General features: G+C 33.0%; 3 protein-coding genes across 4 annotated transcripts; 1 reads left to right on the top strand and 2 right to left on the bottom strand.

Annotated features, from left to right (window-relative positions):
• Positions 7-3388, bottom strand: LOC104757500 (UDP-N-acetylglucosamine diphosphorylase 1-like). 2 transcript variants are annotated; one of them, XM_010480247.2, is made up of 13 exons: positions 3079-3388; positions 2930-2984; positions 2668-2819; positions 1917-1956; positions 1509-1601; positions 1295-1407; positions 1130-1204; positions 974-1013; positions 802-884; positions 637-714; positions 397-540; positions 239-306; positions 7-161 (listed from the first exon to the last, which is right to left on the bottom strand). In XM_010480247.2, exons 1-13 carry the CDS (start codon positions 3280-3282, stop codon positions 32-34), a joined length of 1275 nt encoding a protein of 424 aa, XP_010478549.1. In that variant the 5' UTR covers positions 3283-3388; the 3' UTR covers positions 7-31. The 2 variants fall into 2 exon arrangements, with proteins under 2 accessions (XP_010478549.1, XP_019094667.1); XM_019239122.1 differs by lacking the exon at positions 7-161 and having other exon boundaries at positions 235-306.
• On the top strand, positions 9701-13330 carry LOC104757499 (transcription factor bHLH111). Its single transcript, XM_010480246.2, has 7 exons — positions 9701-10102; positions 10684-11221; positions 11387-11503; positions 12571-12639; positions 12764-12829; positions 12960-12998; positions 13072-13330. Exons 1-7 carry the CDS (start codon positions 9786-9788, stop codon positions 13246-13248), a joined length of 1323 nt encoding a protein of 440 aa, XP_010478548.1. The 5' UTR covers positions 9701-9785; the 3' UTR covers positions 13249-13330.
• LOC104757498 (putative F-box protein At1g30930) lies at positions 13452-14953 on the bottom strand. Its single transcript, XM_010480245.2, has one exon. The coding sequence runs from the start codon at positions 14904-14906 to the stop codon at positions 13593-13595; it is 1314 nt and encodes a 437-aa protein (XP_010478547.1). The 5' UTR covers positions 14907-14953; the 3' UTR covers positions 13452-13592.

The following is a 16703-nucleotide window of genomic DNA, read 5'->3' as shown; positions in this document are numbered from 1 at the left end:
TGTTTTTTAGTTAGTGTTTTATGTCAATGAATTAAATACTATATACCTCAAAGAGTGCGGTTGAAGGAGCATATGGAAAGGAATCGAAAATGAATTGTTCTAGTTTCAGTCCCATTGTGTATCCATTCATAGATGGTATCTTCTTCTCCGCCAAATGGTAGCTGCCAAATAATACAACAATTTAATAACATTTTTGATTGCGGGATAGATTCGACAGTAATTTGTAGAGAGAGCTTACACGCTGTCTTTTTCTAGGCCGGTCGCGACTTGATTAAGGAAATCTAAAGTGAACATGTGTAAGCACACCTAAGAAACATGTTACACAAAAACGTTTCACAAGCTTTTCATAATGTTGAATTGATGAGGATAGGAAGAAGAAGAGAAAGGGATTTTTACGTTACTCCAGCAATATTGAAGACGTCCTGTTCGTTGATTAATAGCAGAAGCCATAGACTGATCAAGTTCACTGTACTCAACTACTGTCAACGGTCCGCCTTTGCCCCTTCTTACAAATACTCCTACCTGTTCTTGAGGGTATGCCTGTTTTTTTTTTCCATGTAAGAAATATAAAGAAGATGAAGTTCTAATCTTAATTAAAATCTTTCTGAACCAGTGAGATTGTAAGATCATATATACCTTCCGCACAACTTTTGCAGCCGAAGCAGCCCCTTTGTCGATGAAGTATCCAAGAAAAGTAGGATCAGCTACTCGAACCTGCTTTCCAAGAGTCCACATTATAACCAAGAAAAATTTGAGGAAGCAAGCAATTGTCAAGAATCAAGATTACACTAGAGAGCTAACCAGGACATTGTCAACGCCATAGCAATCCACATATTTAATCCCCCTAGAAGCCATATCCTCTAATAGCCTTGAACACTTGAGCGCTGTAAAAATCTCGGATCAGAAACAGCAACAGTTTGAAAAGAACATATGTATGATAGTAAAGAACAGAACAAAAAATTTGTAAAGATACCTGCATAGACTCCCCCGTTACCATCTGGAGCTTTAGCTAGCTGTGTTAATGATAGGTAACTAAACTCATTAAGCCAATTTATTTACAAATTAAACGAACTGAAGATAAAAAAAAAATGAGAAGTACTCATTTTTTTTTTTTTTTTATTGAACATACACTGAAAGGTGTCTCCATGATAAACTTTCCATCCTTTGTAACGCAAGGCAAAGTACCTTGTTGGAAAAAACTGATCTGTAGTAGAAGTACTGATCAAGATTGGTCTAAGAAACGAAGGGAACAACATCAAAGCATGTTCATACAAATAATTAAGAAGCATCTTACTTGATCTGGTTCAAGACCAAAGTATTTGTGACTCGAGAAATATTTTCGTGTGGCTTCATCAGTAAATGGACTAGTCATAATATACCAGTGTATTGTAACTGGACGAACTGGACCTGAACGTAAAATATTATGCGAAAAAAAGAGTGTCAAATTTGGTTTAACGGTAAACATATCCATTGGAATGTAGCAGAAGTCATGAGAGTCTCACTCTCACCTTCAGTCACTACTTGTGCAGCAAGTCTTTGAACACACAAGATTCTCTCTGCTTGTATCTGAAAGAGCGATTTCCCTGATGGAAGTCCGATATCTGAAATGGAAATAACTGCTTTGTAAGCAAGCGTAGATATAAGCAATTAAGTACCAGGGAGACTTTGGTTTAGTACATTGCATTCAGCTAAAAGATACAAGACTTAAGCAATTCAACGTCTCAACGACCTGAGCCTATTCAGAGCATGACAAAGAATTAAAGTAATCTTATTATTCCGAACTTATATAATGCCTAAGATAGTAAGATTCGTTAAGTTTCCAAGGTAGTAAAGAGATCTCTAAACAGTTGTTCTGAATTTGACTACAAAAAAAAAAAAGATGAAACAGAGGAAAGACAAAACAGGGAAGTACTCACTGAAACATCCTTTTGGATCTGAGCTTCCAAGCCTTGTTCCCTACATTAGTTTCATAACCAAACCATATTCATATATCAGATCACTTGAGAAATGTACTAAATGAAACACTGCAAGGTTGCAGAAATCTCTGCAACTAAGTAATCATCAAGCAGCACATATCTTTATATATTTTTTCCAACCTTGCTTACATCGCACGAAACAGAGCATCCTAAATGAGAACACATATAATAAAAAAAAATTAACGGAATCCTATAAAAGCATCTTTTGAGATCACGTGATCATCATCCTTATAATTAAGCAAGAAGGTTCCTCCTNAAAAAAAAAAAAAAAAAAAAAAAAAAAAAAAAAAAAAAAAAAATTATAATTAAAATGCACCACAACCACCACCGACAGTGATATCTGTTTTGAAATTAATCATGATTATTAGTATTATTTTACCAATAGAATAAAAACCCTACTTAACAACACTTTTATTTCCGTTTTAAAACCATATAGCAATTATATAAAGTACAAGACTACTACACTAAAGTCGTATCATCATCATCCATTAATTCAAAACTTTTAAAAGTTAGGTAGCAGCATTATTATTCCAAAACCAACACCTATCTCTCAAGTCTCAACCATCAACAAGAGAATCATCTTTTACTAGCACTACTCCTCTAAGTAGCTCTACTTAATTTATAAAACTAATAATTAAAAGCTTAAAAGACAAATCTCATTAATAATTAATTAATTAAAAAATTATTATACCTGTCCACCAGATAAAAGAACAACACCCAATTTGCCTTCATAGATAGTTTTTAATCCCATCTTCCACCATTTCTCTCTATCTTCCATTGTTCTTCCATCTACCGTTGATACCCAATTCTCTGGTACCGGTTCTATCGCCGCCACCGGTAAACCTATTTAACCGGAATCAAAAAAAAAAAACAATTGAAATGACAACAATGCATGTAATTAGGATGAAGCAATATAACATAAACAGAGTATATAATAAAAATATAAATAAAACCTTGAGAGTGAAGTGAACATCTGATGATCCGATCTATTCTTGGAAGATCCAAATTCTTAGAAGAAAACAAAAAAAAAATAACAAATCTGAGATCCAAAATCTAAACTAGGAATCTTGAAAAAAGATTAATGAAAAAAATCAAGAAAAACCTCAATATCTCTAACGAGAAAATCTTTTTCGTCAGGTGAGAGTTCATCCCAAAGAGAGAAAATATCTTCTTGTCCATAATCTTTCAATCTCTCAACTAAAGCTTGACGCGGTGAAGAAACCGCCATAGGAGGAGGAGAAGTCACCGCCGTCGTCGTCGCCGTTAATGTTGTTCCATTCTCTCTCTCCATCGACGGTTCTCTCATTCTCTATCCGTAGATCTCTCTAGAAAATAAAATAAATTTTGGAATTTTTGGATTTGTGACGTTTGGCTTAAGTGTGTGTGTGTGTTTTTTTTTTGTTTTTGGAAGGGACCTTATAAATAAATATAACACGAGAGGAGTCGGAAACAGTGGCGAAGAAGACAAGAATCAACGAAATCAATCAACGTGTAACAAAACAACCAACTGGAGTCGTCGAAATTACTGCTTTACCCTTTCCTTTTTTTCTCCAGTCTCATGCATTTCTCTTCTCTCTGTCAGAGTTCCCCGACAGTTTGTTGCCTTACGCCTATGCCCTTCTGCCTTGTTTAGCGGATTTTGATTTTTTTTTCTTTTCTTGTGGAATTATTAAAAGAATAAAACTTATTCATCTTAGATCCCATTTCTTTTCTTAATTTTTAACAGCAGATCCCATTATTTTTATATATAGAAACAGATTAGATCTCAATCTTAATCACCGGAAAAAAAAAAAAAAAAAAAAAGATCTCAACACATATTTGTAAATATATACTACTATTTTTTTTTTATTACTAAGCTCATCGAGAAGTATATATCTATGTAACTAGGATTTGTATGTTTACTTATCACCAATACAGTTTGATTTCTAGTTTTGATATGTATGGTAGAGTTTCAATTTACTCTAAAATATTATTATTGGAGTACATGCTTTCCGTTGAGTTCTTTTTTTTCTTTTATTATTTTAATGTCTATTTAAAAAATTATCTAAAATAGACAAAAAGGGTTATATAAGTATTTTTTTTCATTTTGAAACTTTGATTTATATAAGTTGGATTAATTTCCCATTTTCTGTTAAAATATGAGTGACCGACATATATAGTATAACGGGAACTTTCAATTGCGTGATGTAAGAAAATATGTTTCTTTGTATGGGGAATTGTGTTGTATTTATGGAACTACGGTGCAATGTAATGGGTTGTTGGAGTTTTATACTATCACATCTTCATGCATTATGCATATGTATTGTCGAAGGATACCTTAATATTACTACTAATGGTCACACGACGTGAAATTAATAAAACTACTAGATATATAATTATTAAAACTCGGTTCCATACCTACGTATAATAATAACTCGGTTCCATGGACTAAAAGTTATACGGACTGGTTGGTTTCATGAGTTTCTACAGAAGAAGCAAAAATTATAAAAATCAGAATCCCCATAAAACGTATTTACTACTAGTACGTACATAACATACGTAATTGAAAACAGTAATATAAGGATTTTTTTTTATTATTATAAGGAATTTGGACTCAACCAATCACTAATAATAATAACTTTTTTTTTTTTTTGAACAACCACTAATAATAATAACTAATGTTTAAAATATGGTTGTGTTCACAGTTCATCGCACATTTGAATTAAACATCGTACACTTATTAAGATCTCTCCCGACTTCGTGTTCAAGTGGTAAGTAGTTTCAGATACATTGAAGAATTTTATATTTCAAACTTACATTTTCTTCTATATTGAATCTATTAAAGGATGGTGTTGTAATATTAAGGAAACCCCGAAACTGTATCGATTTTGTTCTTATATTATAAAATTTAGCTGATGTTTAATTCATTAATTTACTGTTAATTCAATGTGGAGAAATTGGAGGAAGGTATAAATCGAGTATGAGGGGAATTGGGGCCTCTACTCTATAGTGCACCCAATATTACTTTAATTAACAAAGACAGCTAAACAAAAGTTAGATAATAATTTAAAAGAATAATGATTACAGTACATATTTAAATAGCATTCTGAAGTTATTTTTTTTAACATTGGGCCATCATTGTTCGCCAAAAAAAAAAGAAACATTGGCCCATCATTTCATTTGGTCATAGACTTATATAATCGACTAATCATTGGTTCTGTTTCTAATCTACAAATAATAATTAGAAAAAAAAATCGCATTAAAATGTAAGCAAAAGACTCAGAGATTGTGACAAGAATTAAGAGATTTGGTAAGTTGATTATTCAATTGTTACATCAAACTTAGTTAGGCGGGCGGTCGCAATTTAGGCCTAATCAATTCAGACAGCTAGGTGTGGTATCTAATACTTTTAACTTTTAAGTAATACAGTATATATTTAAGTAATACAGTATATATTAACTATTAATAATTTACTAATATATAAAATGCTTAACTATTCCAATATTTAAAATTATGAAATATAAAATATAAGATAATTAGAATTTAGAAGCAAAACATAGATATTCTTTATATTATTTTTATGTTTCACACAAAATGTCGTTTAGTAAGATTATTTGTATGTTTCAAATTAAGTATCGCTAAGATTTTCAATGTATATTTTGCTGTAAGGATCTTCATTTAAGCTCAAAATCCATAAAATGAATATCAAAAATTAATTTAAATTTTAAAGATATTAGAGAAATTTTAATTAGTGTGAGAAAGTATCGAAATGACACGTATTTTGAAACAGATCATGGAGTAATCTATCAACTAAGTAATCCTTGACACAAAATTCATGCAAATAGAAATATGCATAGTTATGTGTAATTTAGTTTGGGAGAATCATTTAGTGTCTATCTAACTAATATTTGGTGAATCATTTACCATCATTTGTATTAGTAAAGGTTTTAGTCTTTTGTGTCGTCTCTCAAAATGGTAATACACGCAAAGACATTCACAACTGGACGAGTAAGGCTATCTACTTGGGACCCTGGCACTAAGTGAAGTGGTCACGCTATCTGGTATATAGAAAACTTACGGATGGCTGATAAGATCGACCAAAAGCCATCATACTTTTGATGGACCAAATGGACGAAGTTATCATACTTCATCCTGATTAGTTGTCTGGTCCTTGAACATAAATGGACCAAATGGACCAAGTTATCTATCTGAAGTAGTCCTAAAGCGACAAAACTGTCTTAATTCATTAGGGTGTAAAATAATTATATTTGATATAATATATATTATTCTCTTCCTAACGTGTACCGTGTACGTAGTACTATAAAGATGAGAATGATTTAGCTAATTTGTAGTCACATCTTCCTAAATAGTAATATAAGGAAATATATATATATATAGTTGATCTGTATGATTTCTGCAAATAGATGACTTCATCCTCGCACATCTGGTACTTGTTTGTTGATCGATTGGAACAAACGAAAACTTAAGTATGTAAATATATTCAAGTGCTTTGAATATACATGTTCAATTTTTTTTAAAAAGATAAGTATCTTTTTAACACCGAAAAGAGATTCCTTTCTGTTACTATCTTTGATCACAAAAAAAAAAAAAAACTCATTTCTCATCTTTAAAAAAATATCATTGTGCTGTGTTGTTTGATGTGACGTTAAATTGTGTTGTTTTGATAATACCGTTTTGTTGATCAACATCAAAAACAAAACAAAAAAACAAAAACAAAAAAATATATAGATTTTTGTTGATATTCCCACGTGGATTGTAGGTTTTTGTCCGATTTTGTTTCTTACCGTATAGCAAAATCTGTGATAAGCAAAATTTAAACTTCGTAGCATCCTGAAATCTTGATTGTTTCATTTTCAATTTTTCATACGTTACCAACAAAGGAAATGAAAAATATCGGTGTGTGCTCGGCGCCATTGGCAGAGCTTTGGGGAGTATACTACGGCCTGTGTTTAGCCTGGGATCACAGAATACCGCAGCTAGACCTTGTAGTAGACTCGGAGTTGGTGGTCGGATATCTAAAGACAGGGATAAGTGAGACCCATCCCTTGTCTACCCTAGTACGCATGTGCTATGGCTTTATCTCTAAGGACTGGAGTGTCCGAATTTCTCATGGTTATAGAGAGGCTAATCGTCTGGCGGATGGATTGGCTAACTATGCCTTCTCTCAGCCCCTCGGGGTCGTTTTGTTTGATTCTTGCCCCATCTCTATTGTTTCTATCTTGGATGAAGATGCTAGAGGGACTGCGTTCCTTAGAAGAACTCGTGTGTAATTTTTTTAAGTTTTCGTACTAAATTTGGAAGGGGCTTTGTCTCCACTCCTTTAGCAAAGAAAAAAAAAAAGGAAATGAAAAATATCGTTGCACTTGCATGCATGAATGGGCTTCTGAAGAACCAAACACCAATAAATAAATGGGCCTAGAACACTTTCATGACTGGCCTAATCTTTCTCTTACACTAAATTTTATATAGTTTTCATGTAACCAAACTTTATAAATCACCCATTGATGTTTTTCCTCATTAAAAAACCATTTTGGGTTATGGTGCTATCGATTGGTTATTGACTACAAATAAAGAGTCAAATATAAATGATAATGAATATTAACAAAAGTCAACCTCAGAAAATTTGGCCACTCAATCTTCTTTTTTAAATTGCTATTTATTAAAATATGATAAAAGGAAATAAAAAGATGTAGCAAAAGACAAGAAACTTTTGGAGTGGAATTGGACTCGGATTAAAAGGGATGAATGCCTGAGAAAAATAAATAGCGCACCAAGAAACGATAATAGTTTAATTATACAGGCGTGATTATTGATTAATACTTTAAATTATCTTTTTGAAAACAAAAAAAGTTAGGGCCAGTATGGAATCGTAAACTTTTATTTGCTAGGTTTCGTGTCACCAAACAAGTATGCATCAAATTAATTAAGCTTAAGATATAAGTCAATATTAAGAAACACAAAACTACTATCTGTTGTGATTATCAGACATCTCCAACTAGTAATCTTTTTCTTGTGCAACCGAACTCATGACTTTAAAAGTTTATTTTTGTATATAGTGTTCCATAATACACAACTCATCAATATGCTTACAACGGATAAAATTGCTATTGGTTACATATATCTTTCACTCGATCAAAATAACTGAAAACTGGATTGCCCACACACTGAGAAAGGCTATGGAATGGAGTATTACATGAAATATGAAATTGGAAAAACGAGTGCTTTTGTGTTTGGTGATTTGAAACCTTACATTATAAACATTTAATATTCCATATTGCCCCTTACTTTTTTGGCTACCGAAAAAAAAGAAAGATTATAACGTGTATCAATAATAATCACGCTTGCATATTTAATTAACATATCCAAGTTAGTTTAATTTATTTGTTTGGCATCATGTGTCCACTTTTTACAATAATTGGACCCAAAAAAGAATTAAAAGAAATAAACCCTATTGCCCCTTCTACACCTTTCTCCTTCGCCCTAGGTTTTTTCTTTTTTCTTTTTGGTATGATCAGAAGCTCAAGTCTTTCTAATTGCATTAACACAACATGCATGTAGAAATCAATAAACTATATGTATATCGTAAACAGTATTTAGTTGATAAGTTTTAATGTTCTTCATCTAAATCCCTTCAATTTTGCGCCAGATATTATATATTTTTAGTTTCACTATCAGAAATTTTGTTATCGATCAAAGAAAAAAATATATAAAAAACTTTTGGTCGGCAAACCAACATCTTTATTAAAGCAGGAAAGCAAAAGAATGGACGTTGGTCAAACCTAATGTAGCAAGGGAATCAAGCCAAGTAATTGGCTTCTCATACGATATGAACTCATCAAAACAATACGAATGAAATTTTGATAAACGTATTGTATAGAGATATAGAACCAAATCATCGTAAAGGATTACCTAGCTAGTGACTATGGCCCGAAGTCCGATTCAACTCCTTGTGCACTCTTGAAACGCGGAGCTTTTAATACGGCCACACGCCTTATCTCTCGCCAATGCAGAGGTCGAGACAAACAATTTTCGGGTATGTACCTATAAACATCAAACCACCCACCTTATACCTCATGTCAAGGAGTTTTGGCAACCGGCCGCATTTACTTGTGGCGGAGGCATATTGTGGTACGTAATAGGTGAATTGTGGATTATAGGTTGGCCAAATAACAAGTCTGATGGCAATGTCTCTTTCTCGGAGGCAAAAACATGTTTTGGAACCCAATTGGTTCCTAACTAATCATATATTGATTGCGGCAAATCTTTGGAATCTTTGAAACTAAACTAATCTCCAAGAATCTAAAATGTTTGAAAAAAGAATTATTACAAAGAAAACAGTAACCATTTGGGTAGTATCAAATGGTTCATGGCATGCTGTTTATAGGAATCTATCTTTTATAGTTTGTTGCGAGTCTGCATGTTAATGTCTAGGCCAAAGATTAATACCTACCAATATTACATTATTAGCTTCTATAGAATTTAACTGATTAAAAAGTATTCCTAGATCCGTCTTGTTACCGAAAAAAATGTGACAAGTTCATGTAGAGGTCAAACACATCTTCAATTGACGTACGATCTTACGCAGACCGCATATAACACATCTTCGGTGGCTTAGATACATATATATAACTATATGTAGTTTTAAATGTAACTTAGTGGACATACCCCACTCGCATATAATATTGTCACCACCACCGATCGTATCACATACACTTTATATTCTCTAATGCACATATCCTCTAGACTCTTAACAAACAAAATAAAAGACGAAGCCTAAAAAAAAAAAACGGTTCGAAGAAAGGCAAAAAAATGTTAAGGGAAGAATGCACTCCAAGTTCATCATGGTGGGAAGATGTTCAACATCATCATAACGATCATGCAAACTCCATTACTTCGACGTCGTTTTACCATAAGAGTAGTACTAATATCTCAAACACAAACGTTAGCTGTGAAGAAGACAATCTCTCGATCTCTACCGTAAGCGCTTCAAATCGTTTGGACCTAACTGCTGAATCCTCGAATCATCACTCTCTCTCGGCTCCGGCTCAGCCTCCCTCCTCCTCCGATGAGTTGCTCCGCGACCATGTCGCCTCTTCTCACAATCATCTATGGAGTCTTGCCTTCTTGTAAGTATCTATCAAAACACTTTATAGTTATCTTATCCACTCATGAATTATTCTTCTTTGACTTTCGCGTTATTACTTGCAATTCANGTTTGATTGGTGAGGGTATGCCTATAATTTTGCACTTATATAAGATCCATCTTTTATTATTGGCCACTCGAGATATGTAGTTTATTGTTTTTTTTTAAGTAAAAGAAAGTTGTAGTAGTTAACTATAATTAATATATTTGTTTTTGGTATATTGCGTCTACTAGATCAAATATTATGTTTTACAATTTTTAAAATACAATGTTTTCTTTTCGTAGCCATTACTTGAACAATATATAAACGAAAACGTAAAAACGCAAACGAAGAATTACCATTTTGTATTTGCTTAGTACTTACAATTTCTCAAAATTATTTTTAGTGAAAGTATTGCAATGTAATATGTATAGTTTCTTATTCTGTAAGCAAAAACAATAAGCTAGCATGTAAATTACCCATAAATTCATAATATATATAAAGATATAGAGTTCATATATACCTTATGTTTTGTATAAATATCACATTTCTAAAATACACACATTTATATATAAAATGAACAGGCCTGGTAGAAGCTTAGGAGATCAAATGATGGATCATCATCATCATAATCACCACTTAACATCTTCAAGAAACTCATCAACAACATCAGAGTTACAATCATACGAGCCAGCCTGCGATAACGGTAACGGTTGGGTCTATGACACAAACCAAGTTAGGTACGATCAAAGTAGTGACCAACGGCTGTCAAAGTTAACAGATCTTGTAGGGAAGCACTGGTCCATCGCGCCACCGAATAATCCCGACATGAACCATAACCTTCATCATCACTTCGATCATGATCATTCTCAGACAAACGACGATGTTTCTATGTACAGACAAGCCTTGGAAGTGAAAAACGAGGAAACTCTTTGCTACAATAATGGCTCAAGTACTGGTGGTGGTGGTTCGTTGTTCCATGATCCTATTGAAAGTTCTAGAGGTTTCCTTGATATAAGGTTAAGTCGGCCATTGTCGGATATTAATCCGTCGTTTAAGCCATGCTTTAAGGCCTTAAACTTATCCGAGTTTAACAAGAAAGAACATCAAACGGCATCACTGGTACGTATACGCTATACCAAATCTGTTCATATCATCAAATATATGATGCAATAGTGTAAAAGGTGTTAGATTCATTCACCATTCAACTCCACAGTTATACAAATATTACCAACTAGTATATATATGTACCGACGTTAAACACGAACTTGGAAGCTGTTTTTGTAGGCAACTGTGAGGTTGGGAACAACAAACGCCGGCAAGAAGAAAAGATGTGAAGAAATTTCCGATGAAGTCTCGAAGAAGGCCAAATGCGGCGGTGGCTCTACACTTTCACCGGAGAAGGTAATCTCTATGCTATATATGTGTGTACGTAAGTACGTATAAATGTAGGGGTGGGCGTTCGGTTTTTCGGTTTGGTTTAGGTTCGGTTTTTTCGGTTTACGGTTTTTTTGGTTTTATAAAAATGGAACCATAAAGAAACCATATGTAATTCGGTTTGGTTACGGTTAGGTTTTTTCGGTTTATGGTTTTTTTGGTTTCATAAAAAATGGAACCATATAAAAACCATATGTATCACAGTTCGGTTCGGTTTCGGTTTGGTTCCGGTTTTTAATGGTTATTTTATACTTTTAAAAAATAGATAGTTGATACATAACTAAAAATAAACATAAAAGTAAAACCTAAACATAAAAAAAAAAAATAGAATCCAAATTTAGTTTTGTAATTCGATAGATTACTAAGAGATCAATAACTATAAGCCCAATAAAGAAAAAAAATATTGATATTGTTATACAATTTAAAGTTATAAGTTGGAGAAACTAATTATATCTAATTTATCCTAAATTTTTTTAAAAAACCAAAAAAACCATTCGGTTTTACGGTTTTTAACCAGACCAAACCTAAACCAAATGCTTAACTAAAATGAAAACCAAACGGATTTTTAGACTTAACCATAACCAAACCAAACCTATTATTTCGGTTCGGTTCGGTTTTTCGGTTTTCGGTTATAATAAATGCATGCCAAAAAATAATGAGTTTTAATTTTTTAATCGGATGACTAAAAAAACAAAAACAAGTGAATATACATTTATCTACTTAAACAGTAAAAAATTTACGTTTTTCTTTTTCTTTTTTGATGAAAGCAAAACTGTACGTTGACAAGCACTAACTTTGATAGTTAAATTTGTTTTGATAATAATCTTTATTTTTCTGTTGAAAAATTGGTAACTACATATTAGATTTTTTTTAATTATTGATGTATTTAGGTATCGAGTCGAATATTATTTAGGTATCGAGTCTAATATTGCAAATTTGTTTGAAAGAAACTATACTGGTTAAATAATTAGAAAGTCAAAACCGTTATACAGTACTTACATTATTATTTTGGAAAAAAAATAAATAAATGGCAGGAACTACCCAAAGCCAAGCTTCGAGACAAGATCACGACTCTACAGCAAATTGTGTCTCCCTTTGGAAAGGTACTACAAAGATAAGACCGTATTTTTTCTTTCTATTTAGCTTTTAATTTCTTTTTCTCTCTTTCAACGTTCCTTTATATGTTACAAGGAAGAAAGTAAAACATTTGGTTTGAAAACATTTCAGACGGACACTGCTTCTGTGCTTCAAGAAGCCATCACTTATATAAACTTTTATCAAGAGCAAGTAAAGGTAACGTGCTTTATATATACGATAAAATGTAACGAAAATAATAATTGTTGCCTACATATGCAAGCATATATATACCCATAATTACTTATATTAATTAACAATTTGGTTGGTGATTTTAACCACTATACAGCTGCTAAGCACTCCTTATATGAAGAATTCAGCAATTAAGGTAACATTTGAAGGAGAAAAAGGTGTTAAAATATTTTAGAAAAGAAAATTTATTTAGTTATGTATGGTTGTAGGATCCATGGGGAGGATGGGACAGAGAAGATCACAACAAAAGAGGACCAAGACAACATCTAGATCTAAGGAGTAGAGGGCTCTGTTTGGTTCCTATTGCTTGCACCCCAATCGCGTACCGGGATAACAGTGCAACTGACTACTGGAGTCCCTCGTATAGAGGTTCTTTGTATCGTTGATTACAAGCACGGTCAACTGGTATAGCTAGAAAGTGTGTAGAGAATACCATTTGATTAAATTTATGGTAGCGACGATAAACCATTTGGTGATTCTGCAGTAGAACGAAAAGAGTAGTATGTGTATAGATAATATATATATATGCATATTAATCAGTGGGATCGGATTCACAGTTGTTCCTTAAACATTGTGATATGGTCATATAAAGAAGACAATAATTTTGGAGCTTGATTTAGGTATACTACAATGCAGCACAGACTAGTTTACTAATGCACCTTTAAAACATACACTACTGATTAGGCGTTTCTGTGACAAATTTAGGTAAGCCAGCAAAATGATGATAGAACTAGAAGAAAACGAAAAACAAACTACATAGAACAAAAAAAATAGCTAAGCCAACAGAGTGATAGAGCAGGTTAGCTGATGATAATCCATACTTGATCTGCTCCTTCTTCACAGACTGAGAAGACTTGGAGAGGCCAGGAGATGTATGGCAACAAAGGCCTAGTTCTAAAGTGCTTGACTTGAGTAGCATTGCATCATTAATACTAAGATCCTCCACATAGTCTACAAAGGCCTGTAATTTGCAATCACAATCAACTCCAACACCTTGGATTTCAACACTTTGGAAAGTTTTCCTTTCCGGATTGAAGTAGAAAACATTAAACGGTGCAAGAGCAGATGCAGAATTCATCAACAAAACAATGTCACCTGTAGCGGTTACCCCATGAACAGAGAGGTACTCTTCAACATTACGGAAATCACTCCCAGCACTCAAAGTGTAGTCATACTTGGACCATTCCTGTTTCTCAACATCCTCTAGAACACGCATACGCAACTCAACAGGTCCAAAAATAGATTCACACACCAACTTAATCCCACCTAACTTCCCCTTATAGTTAATCAATTGATCAAAACGGCTTTCTACGCCTACGAACTTGAATGTCTCAGACCTAACATCAAAGCATACTATCACATTAGACCTTCTTCCATCATAATAATCAATATGAGCTGAGTAATACAAAACACCATCGATGCAAATCCTTTCCCAAAAAGGCTCATGAGTAAAAGGACATCGGATCTTCCTCCACCTCAATTCCCCAGTTCCTAGTGTCAAGATATAATGATCTGTACCACTAGAAGCTATATATTCAGGATTATTCATGAACAATACCTTGAATTCCTTGTCAATCGGATCAAACCCTAAATAGCTATAAGAAGGACCTCTAAGTTCAGGTAAAATCACATACTGTCCTGTGAGAGGGTTACATATCACACGCTTTAGATCTTCTTCATCTTCCCTTGGGATACACATATTATGGAAATAGATCAATCCAGAGGCATAGCTACAGTTGCAATCGCTTGTTCCTTTAGAGAACTTGATATGAAAATCAGCGGCGGATACTACAAGAGAAGACTTCTCAGATGGATTCTGAGGCTGAGGCGTTGAGTAAAAGCTCCACTCACCGTCTTGTAGTTGTTGTACCGCAAGTAAGAGTCGTGGACGAGCTTTGGACCTGGTTAGAAACAAGTCGGTGAAATCCTGACGCCGGAGGATGGTTCTCCATAGCTTCGACATGCAGCGACACCTCGCTGCTGATTTTGCTGGCAATCTCGAGACTATCTCGACGATGAGATCAGTCGGGATCGACTTCTCCATTTTTGCCCCGTCTTGTTTTGTTGATCGGACGGCGAGAGTGAGTGTATATGTTCTTCGCCGAAATATCTCCATCGACCTAAGTAGATGATGTTAGGGGCCTTTGGTGGATTTGAAATTGAACATATTCAAGCCCAATAAGCATATGGGCTTTTTACCATCAAAATCTATATATTATCTCAAATATGATAAATAAGTTTGGGAAAACAATCCTTCATATTGCACCACAATTCCATATAATTCAAATTGCGATTTCGGGCGACACAAATCGGAAGTTCTAGACGTTTCTCCCTAATTTGAAAGTTCGAAACCTAATTACACACAAACGTTTGATTTACTGGTTTACAACTTAAACTGATACTAAACCACTTATAACCAACGCTAAACCAAATTAAAAAACCTGACCACTTAAAACCAATACTAAACCAAATTAAAAATCTGAACCATCTCCTTCTCTTCCTTATTCATCTCCCGATCACGAAACAAATAGAATTAGGGGGGGTTATTGGATGTATGATTTTGATGGATTTGGAAATCCGAACAAAAATCATGTGTTATTCAATCATTGATTTTAAAATACTTATCAAAATCATGTGTTATTGGTTCCATGATTTACAAATACTTTTTAAAATCCTCTGTTATTCATTTAATGATTTGTTTTTGGATTTCAAAATCCACATTATGTTTTATATGGATTTGAATGGATTTGATAGTGTAAAATAGAATGATTGAAATCCAAGGATAAAACATGTTATTTCGAAATCCATCTGTTTTGATTTCTAAAATTTACAATTCCATATGGATTTAGAAATCATCTCTCTAATAACAGCTTAGTTTCGATCTACAATTCTGTTTGTTAAGAAAAAATATTCAAATATACTGAATTAGTTCAAAATGTTTCAAAAGAAAACAAGATAAACCCCTTCCCTGAGTATCTCCAATTTTTCTTCCAGGTAAAGGTAATTACAAACTTAAGAATGTTGAATTGTCTCAAATTCTCAATCTCTCTCTCCCACCTAGGCATAATCAAAGAATTATACTTTTATCTGATATCGCTTTAAATTAGGTAGATAGATTTTAAAAAGTTTGAAATTAATCTTATCAAAGAAGAAATTATTTTGTTTGGTTGTAAGGATTCTAGAGAACTAGATTTTAACATGCGGTACACTACGAAAGTACATTTTTAATAAAATTATCAAATCAAAAGGTGTGGTGGTTAGTCAATTTTATTTGATGTTTATAATTGTATTTATATAGTCGTATTTGATTGTTAATTCTACGATTTAACTCGTGGTATAACGCACGAAAATTCGTTTTCTACATAATCATAATGTAATCACTTTAGATATGTTCAATATTTTAATATTGATGGTGTTAAAAAAAAATGATGATTTATCCTTGTTGTAGCACCAAATTAATAATATTTTAAATTTATATTAATATCGATTCAAACCGTCTCGCCATATAGCACTGTCCCTTAGTCATATTAGTACTATCTATACTATTAAAAGGGAAGCATTTTTAATAAGTAACATAGACTAAAAAATTATTACATGAAATGCCAAACATATATTAAATGGATTACGGTTAGCCAAAAAATCAGAGCCAAACAGGTATTAATTGATATTTTAGTGTAGATGAACTTAAAGAGAACAAATAAAAATTGTAGCCAAACAATATGATTGCACGATATTAAAGTGTATATTTCCTAAAGTTAAACAAATCTTCCCACAGATCGACCCACGTATTTAGCATGTCAACCTTTAATGTAACATATAACAATTCAAATTATATTGTTAC

Source organism: Camelina sativa, chromosome 17 (genome assembly GCF_000633955.1).
Source record: "Camelina sativa cultivar DH55 chromosome 17, Cs, whole genome shotgun sequence".
Lineage (NCBI taxonomy): Eukaryota > Viridiplantae > Streptophyta > Magnoliopsida > Brassicales > Brassicaceae > Camelina > Camelina sativa.
The sequence above is the reverse complement of the archived record's forward strand: the minus strand, read 5'-3'. Positions and strand labels throughout refer to the sequence as shown.